Genomic DNA, 17,465 nt, shown 5'->3' on the forward strand with positions numbered 1-17,465 from the left:
TATGGACTCCTCTGACTCTGTCCCTTTATATCCTCCCGTCTTCCTCGATCCTCCTTCTTCTTCTCTCTACATCTGAGGCTGCTATATTCTATCAGTCACATTATTCAATTTCAGTGTATGGCTTTTATGGTTCAATGCGGGGAAATATGTTTGGTAATTTGAGCTGACATACAACATCACATGTGATATAGTCTCCTTGTTTATTTGGCTTGATTTAATGTTGTACATGTGGTTGTGTGTGTCAACTTTCGTTGTTGTGTCCTGTGCCTCTGTGTGTCTGCGTGTGTGTTTGTACGTCAGTGTGTATCTCAGATCTCTCCTGGCATGCATCCTGTGCTCCCGCTGTCCAGACCCCCCCTGGACCTCTTCTGAGCTGGAGTACCCTCCTCCCTACCCCACCGCCGGCCCTTGCCCCTTCATCACCCCCCTCCACGGGGCTGAGGAGAGGCCCCAGTCCACCCTACCCCTCCCTAGCCCCCTGGTCACATGGAGAGGGTCCACGATGGGTATGCGGGACGGGGGCAGTGTGGCGGGGCTCTCCTGCAGCACTCCGACCCCTTTAGAGGGGATGGACATGCACCAGCTCCTCCGAACCGCTAGAAAGCGCCACAGAGCACTGAGTGTCATCTGTCCCTGCCGTATGTTGGCCTGTCTGAGGAGAAGAAGCCTGAACAGCTAAGGCTATTGGCTGAGACTGAGAGACTCATTTATAATACAAAAGAGACACACACACACACACATATATATATATATATATATATATACTTATATCAGAGGAGGCTGGTGGTGGATCTATAGGAGGACGGGCTCATTGTAATGACTGGAGTGGAATAAATGGAATGGAGTCAAACATGTAGATTCCATCTGTTTGAAGTGTTTGATACCTTCCATTGATTCCATTCCAGCCATTACAATGAGCCCATCCTCCTATAGCACCTCCCACCAGCCTCCACTGATATACTGTATATATAATATACATTGTAATGTGTTTTAATTTTATGTCAGTGTTATCGACCAATACAAAAGACCGGCAATGATGGACATTGGACACATAAGGCATATTGCTGAGTTGTGTGGGATTTTGGAAGCGTATTTGGAAATTTGAGATCATTGAGATCATTTTTTAGTTTTGAGATCTTTTGGAGTCTGTTCAGGCTTTCTTGTATCATCAATATCAATATCATCAATATCATATAAACTCATTACAATCACTCACCAATCATTGTATGCCTCGTATCATACTGTATAAGATCCTTATAAATTATTGAAGTTTATTATACTGCTGTGTTTTCCCCCACTAAAGTGAAGGTAACCCCTTATGTTATAAGTTCCTCTGCTCATTTCATATCTCAAGACTGTGGTTCCAGATGTAACTTTTACTCTCCTCTCTCTCCCTCTAGTCGGCAGGTTCGTGCGGCGCCGGGCCGGACCATGCTGAAGAGCACAAGCGTGAGCGGTGAGATCTACGCGTCAGAGCGTACCGACGGCAGCCAATCGGATACGGCGCTGGGCACGGTGGGCATGGGTGGCAAGAAGAGACGCTCCAGCCTAAGTGCCAGGGTGGTCTCCATCGTCTCCAACAGACGTAGTCGCAGCACGTCGCAGATCGTCGGCCCGGGTGAGTTCACAGGTCAAAACTGGCCCTCATCCAAATGAAGGAGACGCTCAGGATGGTTGTGGTTTGAAAATGTGGCTCGGGTATTTTGTTTTGATTTACGGTTTACATTGAAAGACGGTGGTAGACAGACATTTAACAATTGGACATTACAGACAGTAAAAATGAGACAGTACGGACTATCAGTAAGTGGCCATGACATGATAGTTCTCAGATGTTTTTAGGGTTAAGAGTGACCTGAAGCTACCTTATAGCACTTTCATCTGAATAAGAGTAAAAAAACAACAGAGAAGCAGGTGCGTCATCACTCTTGACCCTTGACCTTTTGTTTACGTGACTGCGCACCAAAATGTCCCGATGCTGGAATTCTAATCTTACGAATGCAACCCGCAAAAAAAAGCATGTTATAAAAGAGTTTCAAAACAACACGTTTCAACTCTAGATGACACCCGCTGCGGCCAAGCTCTCAGTCAGAGAGATCTTTCTCAGCCTGGCTGGACTCACTGGAGGGTGGGGAGAGAGAGAGGAAGCAAGGAGACAGAGAGATCTTTCTCAGCCTGGCTGGACTCACTGGAGGGTGGGGAGAGAGAGAGGAAGCAGGGAGACAGAGAGATCTTTCTCAGCCTGGCTGGACTCACTGGAGGGTGGGGAGAGAGAGGAAGCAGGGAGGCAGAGAGATCTTTCTCAGCCTGGCTGGACTCACTGGAGGGTGGGGAGAGAGAGAGGAAGCAGGGAGGCAGAGAGATCTTTCTCAGCCTGGCTGGACTCACTGGACGGTGGGGAGAGAGAGGGGAAGCAGGGAGACAGAGAGATCTTTCTCAGCCTGGCTGGACTCACTGGAGGGTGGGGAGAGAGAGAGAGGAAGCAGGGAGACAGAGAGATCTTTCTCAGCCTGGCTGGACTCACTGGAGGGTGGGGAGAGAGAGAGGAAGCAGGGAGGCAGAGAGATCTTTCTCAGCCTGGCTGGACTCACTGGAGGGTGGGGAGAGAGAGAGGAAGCAGGGAGACAGAGAGATCTTTCTCAGCCTGGCTGGACTCACTGGAGGGTGGGGAGAGAGAGAGGAAGCAGGGAGACAGAGAGATCTTTCTCAGCCTGGCTGGACTCACTGGAGGGTGGGGAGAGAGGAAGCAGGGAGACAGAGAGAGAGGTAGTTGAAAGGCTCCAAATGCACTCTCTTCCTCTTCTTTTTTTTGCACTCCTCTTTGTAGCTGACATAAAAAGCCATTATAAAGGAAACTAGGGCCGGGGGGGGGGGGGTCTCTCCATGCCTCTCTCCTCTCCCCCCATTGTTATACAGTATAGCAGTACGATTGGTGTTCTGTGTGATGGTTGCCCTCTTTGCTGACAAAATCATAGACTTCATGTTGGGTTGAGAGAGCGAGAAGGTAAGGAGGACTTGTTTTTACATTTTTCAAGCTTGAATACTTTCATATTGTTTAAGGTTAGCGTTCTTTGTCATGAATCTTGTCTAGAGGCATCTAGAGGCAGCTCGGCAGAGTGGTCATTAGCTGGCATAGCCATGAAGCCATCAAATCCTATTTTAAGCCTAAGTCTAACCTTAACCCTAACCTTAACCACACTGCTAACCTTAAATTAAGACCAAAAAACACACTAGCATCTAGCAGAAATCGCTCCATCTAGCAGAAATCGCTTAGTTCTGCCTCCAGGGAAAGATTCATGACAATAGACATCAACCTGCGTATCATCATCGTGTACTACTGTATCGTCCTTTAGGATTGACTGTACTGTACACCATTGTCTGTATTAGGTTGGTTGTGTTGACGTGACGAGGGATGGAACCTTGAAATAACAAAACATGTTGTTCTTTCTCTCTAAACGTCTCTCCAACCCTCTCCAACCCATTGTTCAGCTGTGTCTTGTGAAAACACAAGGACAGAAAAGGATTCTTTGACTTCCCGGGACTTTCAATTTCTCTTTAGTGTCCTTTGTCCTCTGAGATGTAACATGGTTCCCCAGCTCTGTCACTGTGTCCCATCACGACGATGAGGCAGCTAGGAATACATGGCGCCACACCTGGTTCTCCTCAAGAGGACCACAAAATAAAGCCTTCTGGCCTAAATGTGTTCATCCTCGAGAGTTCTGTTGTTTAGCACTGACCCAGAAAAACTAAGGCCTGGAAGAGAGCACTTCAGGTCTCAGGAAGACAGTAGATAAGCCATGCTAACTTAGCCATTAGCCTTAGCTCCCCGCTACATTGTGTCTATTTTTTCCTCTCCGGTACCAGAGGGGAAGGGGAAGAAGGAGAAGGGTGCGTCCATCCAGAGGAGCACAGAGACGGGTATGGCTGTAGAGATGACCAGGAACATGAGTCGACAGTCCAGTAAAGAGTCCACCAACGGCACCATGAACAGCTGCAACTCCGAGGGAAAGTCAGTATACAGGCTCTCTCTCTCTCTATATATATATATATATATATTCATCTCTCTCTCTGTATTTCTCTCTCTCTCTCTCTCTCTCGCTATCTCTCCCTGTATACTGTATGTCTCTCCTTTTCCTCCCTCTACCCCTCTTCGCTTCATCACTTTCTTCCAAATGTTTTTTTTTCAGTGTCAACATTAGTTGACATTCACTGTAAAGTAAACAACTCAGTATTTTAGCGTTACTACAGTGATTTCCATAGGTAATATAACCTAGGACCCATAGGTTATATACGGTAATTAGCTGTATATCGACTGTGTTCTTCCTCTGTTCCAGTCTGCTTTTCGGTGGGGTGCGTCTGGGACAGCCAGGCAACCAGTTCAGCGACTTCCTGGATGGTCTGGGTCCCGCCCAGCTGGTGGGCAGACAAACGCTGGCCACACCTGCCATAGGTGAGTAAATATCCCCCTATTCTGTTCTGTCTACTCATCATGTTATTGCCCTATTGTAGTTCCTCTGTGACTCCTCCCCAATTGATAACTTGATATTCAAATCAGTTTCATTGATTCAAATCTCTTCCTTTCTTCCGTCTCCATATTACCTCAGTAACTCAATATCCTTCTAACTTCCCTCTTGAGAAACTCAATTGCCAACTTTTCTTACTACTTCCTATTTTATGACCTCAGGTGTGTGCGAGCAGTAAGCATCTGCGAAAGCCAAAAGTCAGACACTGGTGGTTTTCCAACAGCAAGGCTCAGATCAACATAGCAGTGTCAACATAGCTGCTATTGTTTACAAAAACAACATCTTTATGTCGAAATTAACTTTTCTATACCCCTCTTTATCACACACTCACAAACTGAAACAAAACACGTGTACAATGAATTGTTTAGAGAGAGGTCTCAAATATCACTTTCATTTGTTGCTTTAGAATCGGGGTAAATTTGATTCCTGTTTTAGGCACGTGTTCATGTTCATCAAACAAAAACACCCTAATGATTGGTTGACAAATAGTGCCTCCAACACTGCAGGTGATGACTGCATGGTGCAGTTGGTGAGAAGCAACTGCAGCGACGTGAAGGCGTCTTCATCAAAAACGGCATGACCTTTGATCACATGATTTTTGGAAATGTTTATTCCCATAATGCAAAACACGACAGTGACCATCATGCGATCTGCTCGAACATCCCCCTTATCTCCTGCCTACGTCCTGTTCTGATTGGTTCAATCCAGTTCCTGTTTAGTCAACCAGAGACAAAACAGAAGGCGAGACATCAGCTGGTGTCGCATTGGTGCATATAGGAAGCCGGAACTGTGAAAAAATGATCTATAGTAAACGGCCTGAGTCGGACATCTTCCTTTATCCACCATCTATGGTCAACTCGTTCTACTTCTTCTTCCTCCCAGGTGATATTCAGATCGGAATGATGGACAAGAAGGGTCAGCTGGAGGTGGAGGTGATCAGAGCTCGGGGCCTTGTACAAAAGCCTGGGTCCAAATCCCTCCCTGGTGAGATACTGGTGGTAGCACCACCTAAGGGTGAAGGACTGCATTGAGATAAAATATAATTCAGGGCAAAGTCCATTGAAAGTGCTTTTTTAATCCAGGAGTAGTCTTATCTGGGTCCATGTAGTCGCCCACCTAGAGAAAACTATTCAATCGGACCATGTTTAGAACCACAATTGAGTATCCTTATCCTTATCTGCCTCTTGTTTCTTTTTTTCTTTCTTTCTTTCTTTCGTCAGCTCCATACGTCAAGGTCTATCTGTTGAATAATGGAGCGTATGTAGCCAAAAAGAAAACCAAGATTGCACGGAAAACGCTGGACCCGCTGTACCAGCAAGCGCTGCAATTCGAGGAGAGCCCACAGGGTAAAGTCTTACAGGTGAGGGTCAAAGCCTTGTTTCATGAAGAAAGTTCAATCAGGTTTTAATTCAATAATTAAATAAATGCATCCCATGAATAATATTAAAACCATTTTTTAATTGTAATTTTATTTAACCTTTATTTAACCATTTAAGCTGTAAAGGTTTTAATCAATACATTTTTGGGGGTCTTTTTTTCTCCTTCAGGTGATCGTCTGGGGAGACTACGGACGAATGGACCACAAAAGCTTCATGGGAGTTGCACAAATCCTATTGGAGGAACTAGACTTAACAAGCACAGTGATTGGCTGGTACAAGTTGTTCCCACCCTCCTCTTTAGTTGACCCCACACTAGCCTCCCTGACTCGACGTGCTTCCCAGTCGTCACTGGACAGCTCCTCAGGCCCACCGGGCACCCGATCCTAGTGGACCAATAGGAATACAGCTACCAATCTTAATGGACCAATGGGACTATAGCTAGCCTACCGCTTTGTGAAACGATTTAACGTCACCTTAGAGATTAACGGACAAAAATTATTGTAGAACAACAACAATCAAGAAACAGAGTCACAAATGATTTAAAAAAAAGCTTTGTTGAGATCTGACAATCACTCCTAGCATCATTTAATTTGTTTGTTTGTTTTAGAGAGCGTAAGGTTTCAGTGTTTCATTCCTGTAACGAATTCGTCATCGTTTTTTCGCGGTTGTAATCTAAGAACTAGGGCTGTCGATAATAAACAATGTTTGGTAGCTAGGTAAGGCTGTACTGGAGTCGAGCGGTAAGGAGACACTCGATTCATTGAAGAAACTCGTTAGAAATTTAAATGTGAAAGGAAGAAGGGTGGTAGTTTTTAGTCAAACCATCAATAAACAAAGAAATGTATGTTAGCATCAGAATGTATGGACCCAAGACAGAGGTGCCATCCTCCTTGTCCCTCAGGGGATGCCATAATGTCCTCTCCGCAGTGGCCCCCATCCGGCCCCCAAACAGACTGCCAGCACTTCGGCCCCCAGGGCAGAGTGCTTCTGGGTGGGGTCGGTCCGGGCAAGCAGGGGTCTCCTTCTGGTGCCTAGACTTTGTGGATTCACATTACTGGTCCTTCTCTGTCAAATATCATTGTTTTTGTTTTCAATATGTTTACCATGGCTGGTCCAAGCCGCTCTCTCGTTTTTGTCTTTGGTACGTTTGACTTTTTTCTCTCCCTTTGTTACTTATGGCACAACAATGTTTTTATGATGAGTATGAGGTTTACGATGAGTTGTCTGATGTATGCATGGAGAAGAGTAAAAAGACACATGGAAAAAATACGAAATAGAGAAAATTAGATCATGTGTCTGCAATGAGATGCAGGGGACTGTTCAGTGACACATCTTAAATGACGATTTTTACACTTGACTATGAGATTAGTGTGGGATTGCAATGTTGTTTTCTTCATTCAGTCACCTACAAAAAGTCCAACCCAGTTGTCTTTGTATAGATGTATATTAGACCTCCATTATCTTGACCAATAAATATAATTATACATTTCACTTTGGACTATCACCAGGGTGTCAACAAGTCACTGTAAAAAAAGACGTCTCTTTGTCCACAATCACGAGAACTTTCATTTAGCTGTTTTCCTGGAGTATCCTTCCCCTCACCCCAGCACATGTTTAGGGGTTTTATCTGAAATTTCAGTTTACACTTTTTGAGATTTAAAAAAAAAGTGAATGAAATTTTTAACATTTTAAATACTGCTTGCAAATGTATTTTTTTTGGTTCATTTCATTTCTTCTTTGTCTCGATTATTTGGAAAAACAAAAAACATCAGTTGCTCAAATTTCCCTTCTGCATCTTTGTGAATGTGAAAAGTAACCCATCAGATTGAACTTTCAGGACAGGAACACCAATACTCATCCTTCGTCAGGCCGGCCGACTCCTGCCACACCAAAGGGGGCGTGGCCAGCATGACTCGGACCTGTTCCAAGCTGCATGCACATTTTGTCAAACAAAAACGATACTGATAAAAAAAGAAGATTGAACTGAACTAGATATGTGTTAGTTCCACATACTGTAGGCCCGCTTGTATGTTGCATGCACTTGTACAGTTTGCTCGTACTTAAATATAAAGAGAAACCGAAGCCATTCACATCACGCGAAGACATTCAAAATTATCAGCTGCAGTCAAGTCTAGTCCACATCCTTCATTCCGGTGCTGAATGTTTCGAAACCAGTCGATTACCAAGATTATGTTGATGTCTTTTTTAAAGCTATTGAACACGTGCTGTACTGTCGTACTAAGCAATCCTCACCGCCCATTCTTTCAAATCTACAGTTCCTGTACACATCATAGTTGACCTCTATGGGGCTGAGACTACATGGTTGAATATGTATAAATCAGATCAACTTATATACAAAGTATAGTTATGTTGAACATAATGATGTAATAAGATATATGGATACATATATTACACAAATTATTTAGAGTATAATGTAACGAAAGTAATTTAGATATATTGTAAATATTTTTTCAACCAACCAAACGGTTTAGTGATATTTACGAATGGGGCCAAGTCAGATTACGGGGACATTGTCAAGTTCCTTAAGACTACGATTGGACTTAGAAAGTCACAAAGGGACACTACTTTACTTCAAGGCTTCAGGGGATAGTCCCAAATCGCCACACTTGAGTGTACTAGGGTATCAGGCCATATTATCTGCAAAAGCTGTCGTCACTACACCTCTCTCTCTCCATGCTTTGAAACCTACAACCTACGACCTATGACCCCAGCCATGTAAAACCCCATTTATAAAAACGTCACATTTTTGGTTTTATGTTTAGTGAGTTATTCTTTTTTTTTTTTTTGTCAGTATTATTAGGAGAGAGAAAAAAATGCTGATTGTTTACAATGTATGTGTTCCACTGAAACAACAACTATAAAAGAAAATGATCAGATAAAAATGTATTCACTGCAGCGTTTCTTGTTTCGTATAACAGGTGTGGCTCAAATGATGTGTGTGTTTTATATTTTAAAAAAGAGTTCATTTTTATTATTTACAAATAAAAAAAGAATGTGTGGAAGAATTCTCCCTCATACTTGCTGTTCTTGTTCCACTGTCAACCCTCTCCTCCTACCATACCTGGGTTCAAGTCCTATTTAAAATCATTTGAAACAGTTCAACTGGGCTTGACTGTGCTTGTCTGATCGAATGGAACCAATTCACAAAATTGCAAAACCCCGCCCATCTGCCAATCCAGGCAGGCTAAAGCAAACACTAAGGGCTGGATTCAATCCGTATTGCGGAGGTGTCGCGGAAGATCCATGTAAAAATGTAAAGGTAATTTCCGATTGAGCCGACATACAGTGCCTTCAGAAAGTATTCAGACCCCTTGACTTTTTTTTAGGCTACAGCCTTATTCTAAAATTGATTAAATGTATTTTTTCCTGATCAATCTACACACAATACCACATAATGACAAAGCAAAAACAGGTTTTAAGAAATTGTTGATAATTTCAACAACAAAAAATGTAATAATGAAATATCACATTTACATAAGACCCTTTACTCAGTACTTTGTTGGAGCATCTTTGGCAGCGATAACAGCCTCGAGTCTTCTTGGGTATGACGCTACAAGTTTGGCACACCTGTATTTGGGGAGTTTCTCCCATTCTTCTCTGCAGATCCTCTCAAGCTCTGTCAGGTTGGATGAGGAGTGTTGCTGCAGAGCTATTTTCAGGTCTCTCCAGAGAAGTTTGAATGGGTTTTCACCAAGGATCTCTCTGTACTTTGTTCCATTGATCTTTGCCTCGATCCTGACTAGTCTCCCAGTCCCTGCCGCTGAAAAACATCCCCACAGCATGATGCTGTCAACACCATGCTTCACCGTAGGGATGGTGCCAGGTTTCCTCCAGACGTGATGCTTGACATTGAGGCCAAAGAGTTTTATCTTGGTTTCATCAGACCAGAGAATCTTGTTTCTCATGGTCTGAGAGTCTTTATTTGCCTTTTGGCAAACTCCAAGTGGGCTGTTATGTGCCTTTTACTGAGGAGTGTCATCCATCTGGCCACCCTACCATAAGGGCCTGATTGGTGGAGTGCTGCAGAGATGGTTGTCTTTCTGGAAGGTTCTCTAATCTCCACAGAGGAACTCTAGAGCTCTCTCAGAGTGACCATTGGGTTCTTGGTCACCTCCCTGACCCTTCTCCCCCAATTGCTCAGTTTGGCTGGGCGGCCAGCTCTTGGAAGAGTCTTGGTGATTCTAAACTTCTTCCATTTAAGAATGATGGAGGCCACTGTGTTCTTGGGGACCTTCAATGCTGCAGAAATTTGCTGGTATCCTTCCCCAGATCTGTGCCTCTACACAATCCTGTCTCTGAGCTCTACGGACAATTCCTTTGACCTCATGGCTTGGTTTTTGCTCTGACATACACTGTCAACTCTGGGACCTTATATAGACAGGTGTGTGCCTTTCCAAATCATGTCCAATCTATTGGATTTACCACAGGTGGACTCCAATCAAGTTGTAGAAACATCTCAAAGATGATAAATGTAAACAGGATGCACCTGAGGTCAATTTCAAGTCTCATAGCAAATTTCTGAATACTTATGTAAGCAAGGATTTTCCGTTTTTTATTTGTTATAAATTTGCTAAATTTGTGTGAGGATTGCTACAGATTTTTTGTATTAAATCCATTTTAGAATAAGGATGTAACATAACAAAATGTGGAAAAAGTCAAGGGGTCTGAAAACTTTCCGCCGGCACTGTATGCAGTCTCAGCGACCGCGGGAACATGCTTCCAATACATATTCAAAGTGTATTTTCCAACCTAGATTACATAAAAGTGTATTTTACCAGTCTAGATTGCTCTTACCCCACAATTACCTTGGTACATTATGTCAAAATGAAAATGCTCTCTAAAATAAGTTGTATCTGTTGCTATGCGTCTTCTTGCTTGTTTGCTTGTGGGAAAACTAATATTTTCTCTGGTCCCACAGACTCAACCCCGCCATGCCCTCTGTCATTCTCCTCAGATAGGCATCTTAGCAAAGCAGCTTCACAGAACTCCCAGGGAGGGAGAGAGAGAGAGAGAGAGAGAGAGAGAGAGAGAGAGAGAGAGAGAGAGAGAGAGAGAGAGAGAGAGAGAGAGAGAGAGAGAGAGAGAGAGAGAGAAAAGAACAAGCATAGTATCAGTGTAGCTTTAAAAAACAGGCCAACATTTGAATCGTACACATGAAAGTAGAAAGACGTGAGACCAAATCCAGGACTAACGTATTGGAGACTCCAAATTGTGACAAATTGAGCATTACAAAGACAAACATGTAAGGAATTCGCAAAAGCTAGAATTGCAAATTACCATGTCCAAATAATGTCAGTCAAATTATGCCTCATTTGTGACTCACTTCCCATTCATATTTTGAGTGACTCTGTGTCGTCTCACAGATGTCATCATTAGGACAAGTTTAATATTTGATTTTATCCACTAGCATTGCTGAAGGTAGAAAAACCTAGGAAATGGGGGGGGTTTCGCAAAGCCAGGGGAGGCATAGCTCTACGAATCTTAATTGCACAAAGCTTATTACGTGGCAGGGAATATGTTTTGTAGATCAGTGACTGTACACCTCACTTTGTTCAAGCTGGATAAAAAAATGGGTCAATTAGGGCCAGTGTCAAGGAAAGCAACCGTGGTGCTATGTTGTAGCAGGGACTGACCGGGACTCAAACCCAGGTCTAGCGACTATCAAGCCCACGCCTTAACCATTACAGCAAGAGATCTGACCCTCTTAACGAGCTCGCTAGGGGTTGGCTTAAGGTTGCTACACTACTCCTTTCCTAAGGGGGATAGTGTGTCTTCCCCCTTCTCCATACCGAGTACCTACACTGATAAATTACATTTGATTTTTGTACTATCATGGCAACACCATAAGTCAATGTTTTGAAGAATAAAAAAAAGGCACAAGGCGCGCTCTAGTTCTGCCAGTCCCCACCGAATCAGTCGGTCCTGAATCATTTGTAACATTACAAGGAAGGGTGTCCCCCTTTCCAACTGTTGTCTTTGGTGTGTGAGAGTTGCCTCAGAATATGAAAAGTACATTTACTTTCTCTGACTACATCTTTTTACCTAAAAAGTGTAACGAAAGTATTTTTTGGGGAGAAGTGGAGTAAGGAAAATAATTGCGCAAACAAGTCTACGAAGGTTTTCAACTTTGCAAAGAAAACTCTGCAGGACAGCTTTGACTCTGTAAAACAGTTCCTTCAAATAATTCCTTCATCCCTGACTACGTTGGTTTCCCTCACTGAAAGGGGAAGTTGTACCAAAATGCCCTCTCGTTTGACCTCTTATAGGACACATGGCAACAAAGTCCCCGGAGATTTATGTTCCACATCCTCTCGTTAAGAAAGCAGAGGGCCCCCCGAAACAACATCTGCAGGCAATCTAGCCCCTGCTCCTTGTCACTGGATCAGAGCTCACGACCTGTGTGTGTGTGTGTGTGTGTGTGTGTGTGTGTGTGTGTGTGTGTGTGTGTGTGTGTGTGTGTGTGTGTGAGGACCAGAGATCATACATAATATAGTCAAGATACTTGTCTTCAAGCTTCCAGGAAGTGACCTCTTCCATTAAGGGCCAAATGATGATGATCTTTATGGTTCATCAGTAATAGAACGCACAGAGAAAAACGGAAAAGTAATCACGTTCATTATTTTCATAATGTATGTTCTCTTTATGTTGACCTCCTCTTTTGTTCTGTGCATTGAGGGGGAAATAGTTTGGGAACAGCCCAGCTAGCCTACATTCTGCATCAAGCATCCTCCCGTTGGATTACGTGTTCAGAGGAGTGAGTCCCTCTAACCACTCATGCAGGGTCTGATATTTAGAATCCTCCTAAATGGAGAATGTTAAGATTCAGGTTGGGGTTATCTGATGTTAGATCTGTGTGCACTCTGCTTCGGGAGGTTTTGAATTGTTGAGATATGCTGAGTTTTCACTGCATGTACAGTACTGGGATATATACAGCTTTAAGAAGCATCTACTGACACATTCTTAGGAGTAAGAGGCCCTCAGAAGGTACAGGAAATTGGGCTTGGCACAGGAAACTGGTGCACCCCATATCCCAGTTGCAACGATAACTGTAGATTTACTGAGTTTCAGTTGAAATAATTTCCCAAGAAAAAATGCATTGATTCTATTGTTTAGTTTAGTTTAAATGACACAATCCACTTCCCGTGCATAATTGAAACACCATCCTACTGTGTCATAACTGATGCATAGTGTCTGAATTGTGTTTTTCAAGAATATAGTCAAACAAACAACCAGAAAACAGTTACAGTAAATTAATGTCACCTCAAAACAAGGTCGTCAAAACAAGGCCGGATCTTTATGGCAAGACGCATCATTCACCCAGGTTTCGTCAAAATGGGCCCAGTGCCTGAGATACCGCATGTGACTAACGTATGAACGTTTAAACGAACGGACGGAGACAGATCCACAGTCCCCTCCCCGAATTCTTCGTGGTGGACAAAGATGGTTTCCGAGACGGTGCAATATAATTACCTACTGAGTAACTAACCATTATTCACCAGCAGATGGTGTACTTATGTCAGAGGATCATCAGTGTACTGACGGAGTTTATCTCTGTTTGCCCTTCAATAAACTGCAGGGACGGATTGGCCTTCTGGCATTTCGGGCAAATGCCAGATGGGCTGGTCAATTTGTAGCCCAGTGGGCCTGTCTAACTTGGGCATTTTGCACAAAATGATCATTATCTGGCTAATAATGGGGGCCTCAAGGGAATCAATGGGCCGGTTCGTTAGAAATGTCAGGGCTGAGTTCTAGTCCCGGTCCGCACCTGATATACTGTATGCAATTCTGGAGAGGGTGGATTGGAAGGACAGAGGCACTAACCTCTAGTAGAGAGATCCCGTGTGTGCAGACCTGTCTAAGGGCCAGAGCTTTGTAGTTGGGTCACACAGACACACACACACACACACTCCTTGACAGGGTGCTATCGCGTACAGGCTCTCATGCTACGACAGAGCCTGATGCCATCCAGAGAACATCCTCCATTGTCCCCTCTCTCCTTTATGTCATTTAATGATCTTTCTGCCATCAAAACGAGTGTTGTCCCTGCATGGTCAGCACTTATATACAGTATGTCCAAAAACGGCCTACATGATGACGAAACATATTGAATAAGCTCTATAGTAACCTACATTTTTACAGACGCTGTTATCCAGAGAGACTTAAAAGAGCGATTAGCGTGCAATTAGGGCACCTTGCCTCTTCGGCTCAGGGATTCAAACCAGCAACCTTTCTGTTACTGGCCCAACTGCTAGGCTACTTGCCACCCAGTCTTAATGTGCTATCATGCTAACTTCACTGTGTTAGGCCTGTCAATGAGCAATTGAGTGTTGGCAAGAGCACAAACAGATCAGAGAGCAAGCAACAGACAAGCATGTTTTTTTGTTCTAAGAAGTGCTATTGCAGTATTGAATACTACAGTGACTGCTTTTCTACAGCGCTTGCGGTATAGACAAGAGGAAATGTGTGTTCACTGAATGAGAAAATAATAAGCCACATGCCACAACTTCCTCTACAGGCAACAGTTTTACAGCAAAACATCTTGCAGCATCGGCCATTCAGTAAGAATGAACAATGGATCTGTCTGTTTTTGGTCGAACAAAATGAACTAACCAAGTTCTCCATCCCCCATTAATTTGTTAACTATTTCTGTTTGAAGATCAACCACTTCTATATTTTTACTAATTGGGTGATGTATAAGATATAACAACCTATCCAATGTGTGGGTTATTATACTGCACCGCGTCTCGGTATTTTATTTCGGGCCATGTCACGTGGTCGTGGTGTTAGTAGCTGCAGACAGAGAACTAAGAGAAGGGGAGAAGAGGGGATATTAGTAAGTGGGAATTCTTCACATAATTATTAATAAATCCCAGACGACCATAAGGATGATTTTTGCTACAGTCTAATGTCGTTTTGGATGGCGCGCCGGCGGGTGGAATTCAGAACGACTTTTTCATCTGTGTAGGCTACTGTAGTCTGGATATTTTATACAGATGTCATACCGTTTGCGGTTTATTTTTTCCATCGAATGGAATATATTTTCACTTCTGAATGGAAAATTCATTAAGCTATAGACTAGGCCTACTTAATACTTAATAGAGCATTCAAATGCGTCTCGTAATTTTTCACTTTAGTTATTGGCATCGTTTTTGCCTAAAGGGAAATTGAGTGCCACCTGAATAAAATCGTGGTTTTCAGTGCGACTTGTGTTTCAAGCGCTCAATTGACAATGAAACACCTCTCAATCACTAAGGACTCCGAAGCTAGCTGAGCTTATACTAGCAGTTTCCAAGCACGGGGAACGAGGATAGGCTGACTCGAAAATATCTGAAAATACGGAATTGTCATCAATACGTTGACATATGCTTAAATTGAAAACAATTCGTGTGGTGCGTTCTCTTTAGCATTTAATGCGCCGTATCGCCTGGCCCCAGCCATCACCGTGCTTCTCCGCCACGGACATTTATATTGGAAGCAACAGGCTGAGCTCATCCCACTCGTGAGAAAGTCGCCTTTCACCGGAGCAATTCACTTCCTGTGTGTTTATGCAAACCTTACGAGCCGAGTGCGTTCACCCGTTTCGTGCTGACTACAACTCCCCTTTAAACTACCTGGGATAGTGGTGAACAGTTGTTGGAACTGGACCTCAAGACGCTCCCACTGAAGAATTGCGGGCTTAGTGCATTTCGTTTACGCGCAGGCGACACACAGCTGTGGAAAACCCGACACTGCATGTGGAGTGCTGATGGTTGACAGGGCGAAAGAGGGCGGACAAAAAACAGACGGGTTAAACAGCGTGCCTTGGTTATGGTTTCATATCTAACTCCAAGGAGCTGGAATACTTAATTTGCTGTTCATTCAGTGCGCTCCACATCTACACCTCCAAGACAGCCACGCATGCCCCAGGGGACCTTTGCACATCAGCACTTCATGCCCGCCCTGGTGATGCCATGCCCCGCAACCACAGCGGAGATGAAGGCGGCACGGGGCTCTGGATGAAAACTTCTCCGGGCCACCGCGCCGAGGGCTATGACTTGAAGGATGTGGAGTCCGGCCGAAGGATGATGAACAACGCCAGTGCCGGGGACGGTTTGCTGTCGGCCTCCAGTGCTACAGGTGCCGGGGGTTCGGAGAGCCTGAGGGGAAACAAGGGAGCCCGGCTCAGCCTGCTGGGAAAGCCGCTCATATACAGCGCTCAGAGCGGCCGGAGAAACGTCCGTTACCGAAGGCTGCAAAATTTACTGTACAACGTGCTGGAGAGACCACGAGCCTGGGCGTTCATCTACCATGCGTTTGTGTAAGTGAAACATTTCATACATCTATCTGCATGGTATGAAGTCTTCTTGCGCAGTTGTTTAATTCCGCCATCGGTCAGGAGCTCACACCGACTCCCACCTGTTGCGCCCACCTCGAAAGATGCTCCTGTAGACTTCTACCACGATACATGTCTGGACACATTTCTTGGAAATTCATCTAATTTGAATAAGAATGGGGCCATGATATCTGATGATGATCTGACATTATAATTTCAATAGGTTTTGGACTTTCCAAAATGCCGTCATTCTCTTTTATCTCATCAAAAAAATGACAGATAAACTGAACACTTATAGCAGACAATCATATGCTGCTGTTTTACTTGTGCTAGATCCTACCCATCTCCAACCCCTGGTCAATTCAGTTGATGTGGTGTATAGCCTACCAAGACTACTCAGAAGACAGCTAATTCTGAATTTCATTTACCCCTCACACTGACTCCCACTGTTGAATTGTGCAAATTATTCAAGAGCGTGTGTAAAGTAAAAATTAGACACAATGAGCGGTACAGATGCAGTGTCTAAATTTGACTCAATTTCTCACAGCAGGACAAGAATCCTGCAGCAACAGGAAATGTCAGTTATTATGTGGATATTTACACTGACTGTACAAAACATTAGGAACACCGGCCCTTTCCATGAAATAGACTGACCAGGTGAATCCAGGTGAAAGCTATGATCCCTTATTGATGTCACTTGTTAAATCTACTATTTCAATCAGTGTAGATGAAGATATTTGTAAGCCTGGAGACAATTGAGACATGGATTGTGTACGTGTGCCATTCAAAGGTCGAATGGGCAAGACAACATATTTAAGTGTCTTTGAATGGGGTATGGTAGTAGCTGCCAGGCGCACTGGCTTGAGTGTGCCAAGAACTGCAACGTTTCCAGTTTTGCCATGTGTATCAATAATGGTCCACCACCCAAAGGACATTACACACATTTTAGAAGCCTTTTTATACCTTGAATACACTACAAGTTTGCATCTCCTGCTGTGTAAGAAAATTCCTGCAACGACAGGATGATCAAATTAAGATACGACATCAGTACATGATCACGGAACAAACTTCTTTTGTAACAGACTACAATGCTGAGTAGGCTGCAGTGATGAGAATGAGCATGATATACATTCATATGGGCACACCTTATACGAGTTCGGTGTTCCACTTCTATGCAAGTTCTTCATATAGGTGTGTATGGGTTATTCTGCAAGGCCCTTACAGTGTTGATAT

The 17,465-nt window shown here is 43.7% G+C and overlaps 2 protein-coding genes across 9 annotated transcripts in view; both read left to right on the plus strand.

Annotated features, from left to right (window-relative positions):
- The window catches only part of LOC115142417 (regulating synaptic membrane exocytosis protein 1-like), a 92,215-nt gene extending 83,290 nt beyond the window's left edge, over window positions 1-8,925 (plus strand). For 5 of the 7 annotated variants that reach the window (XM_065001487.1, XM_065001488.1, XM_065001490.1 and 2 more), the window contains 6 exons: window positions 1,401-1,618; window positions 3,862-4,006; window positions 4,332-4,447; window positions 5,403-5,504; window positions 5,741-5,880; window positions 6,068-8,925. In XM_065001487.1, coding sequence (XP_064857559.1) covers window positions 1,401-1,618; window positions 3,862-4,006; window positions 4,332-4,447; window positions 5,403-5,504; window positions 5,741-5,880; window positions 6,068-6,286 — 940 coding nt within the window. In that variant the 3' untranslated portion in view covers window positions 6,287-8,925. Of the gene's footprint in view, window positions 1-300; window positions 1,220-1,400; window positions 1,619-3,861; window positions 4,007-4,331; window positions 4,448-5,402; window positions 5,505-5,740; window positions 5,881-6,067 lie in introns of those variants that run through there. The other 2 variants (XM_065001492.1, XM_065001493.1) reach the window with 1 other exon arrangement.
- A 5,753-nt stretch (window positions 8,926-14,678) lies between these two features.
- LOC115142419 (potassium voltage-gated channel subfamily KQT member 5-like) overlaps window positions 14,679-17,465 on the plus strand; it is a 150,356-nt gene continuing 147,569 nt past the window's right edge. The window contains exon 1 of one of the 2 annotated variants that reach the window (XM_029681855.2): window positions 14,679-16,217. In XM_029681855.2, the coding sequence (XP_029537715.2) occupies window positions 15,871-16,217 (347 nt within the window). In that variant the 5' untranslated portion in view covers window positions 14,679-15,870. The remainder of the gene's footprint in view (window positions 16,218-17,465) is intronic. The other variant, XM_029681856.2, reaches the window with a different exon arrangement.

This window comes from Oncorhynchus nerka, linkage group LG15 (assembly GCF_034236695.1).
Source record: "Oncorhynchus nerka isolate Pitt River linkage group LG15, Oner_Uvic_2.0, whole genome shotgun sequence".
Lineage (NCBI taxonomy): Eukaryota > Metazoa > Chordata > Actinopteri > Salmoniformes > Salmonidae > Oncorhynchus > Oncorhynchus nerka.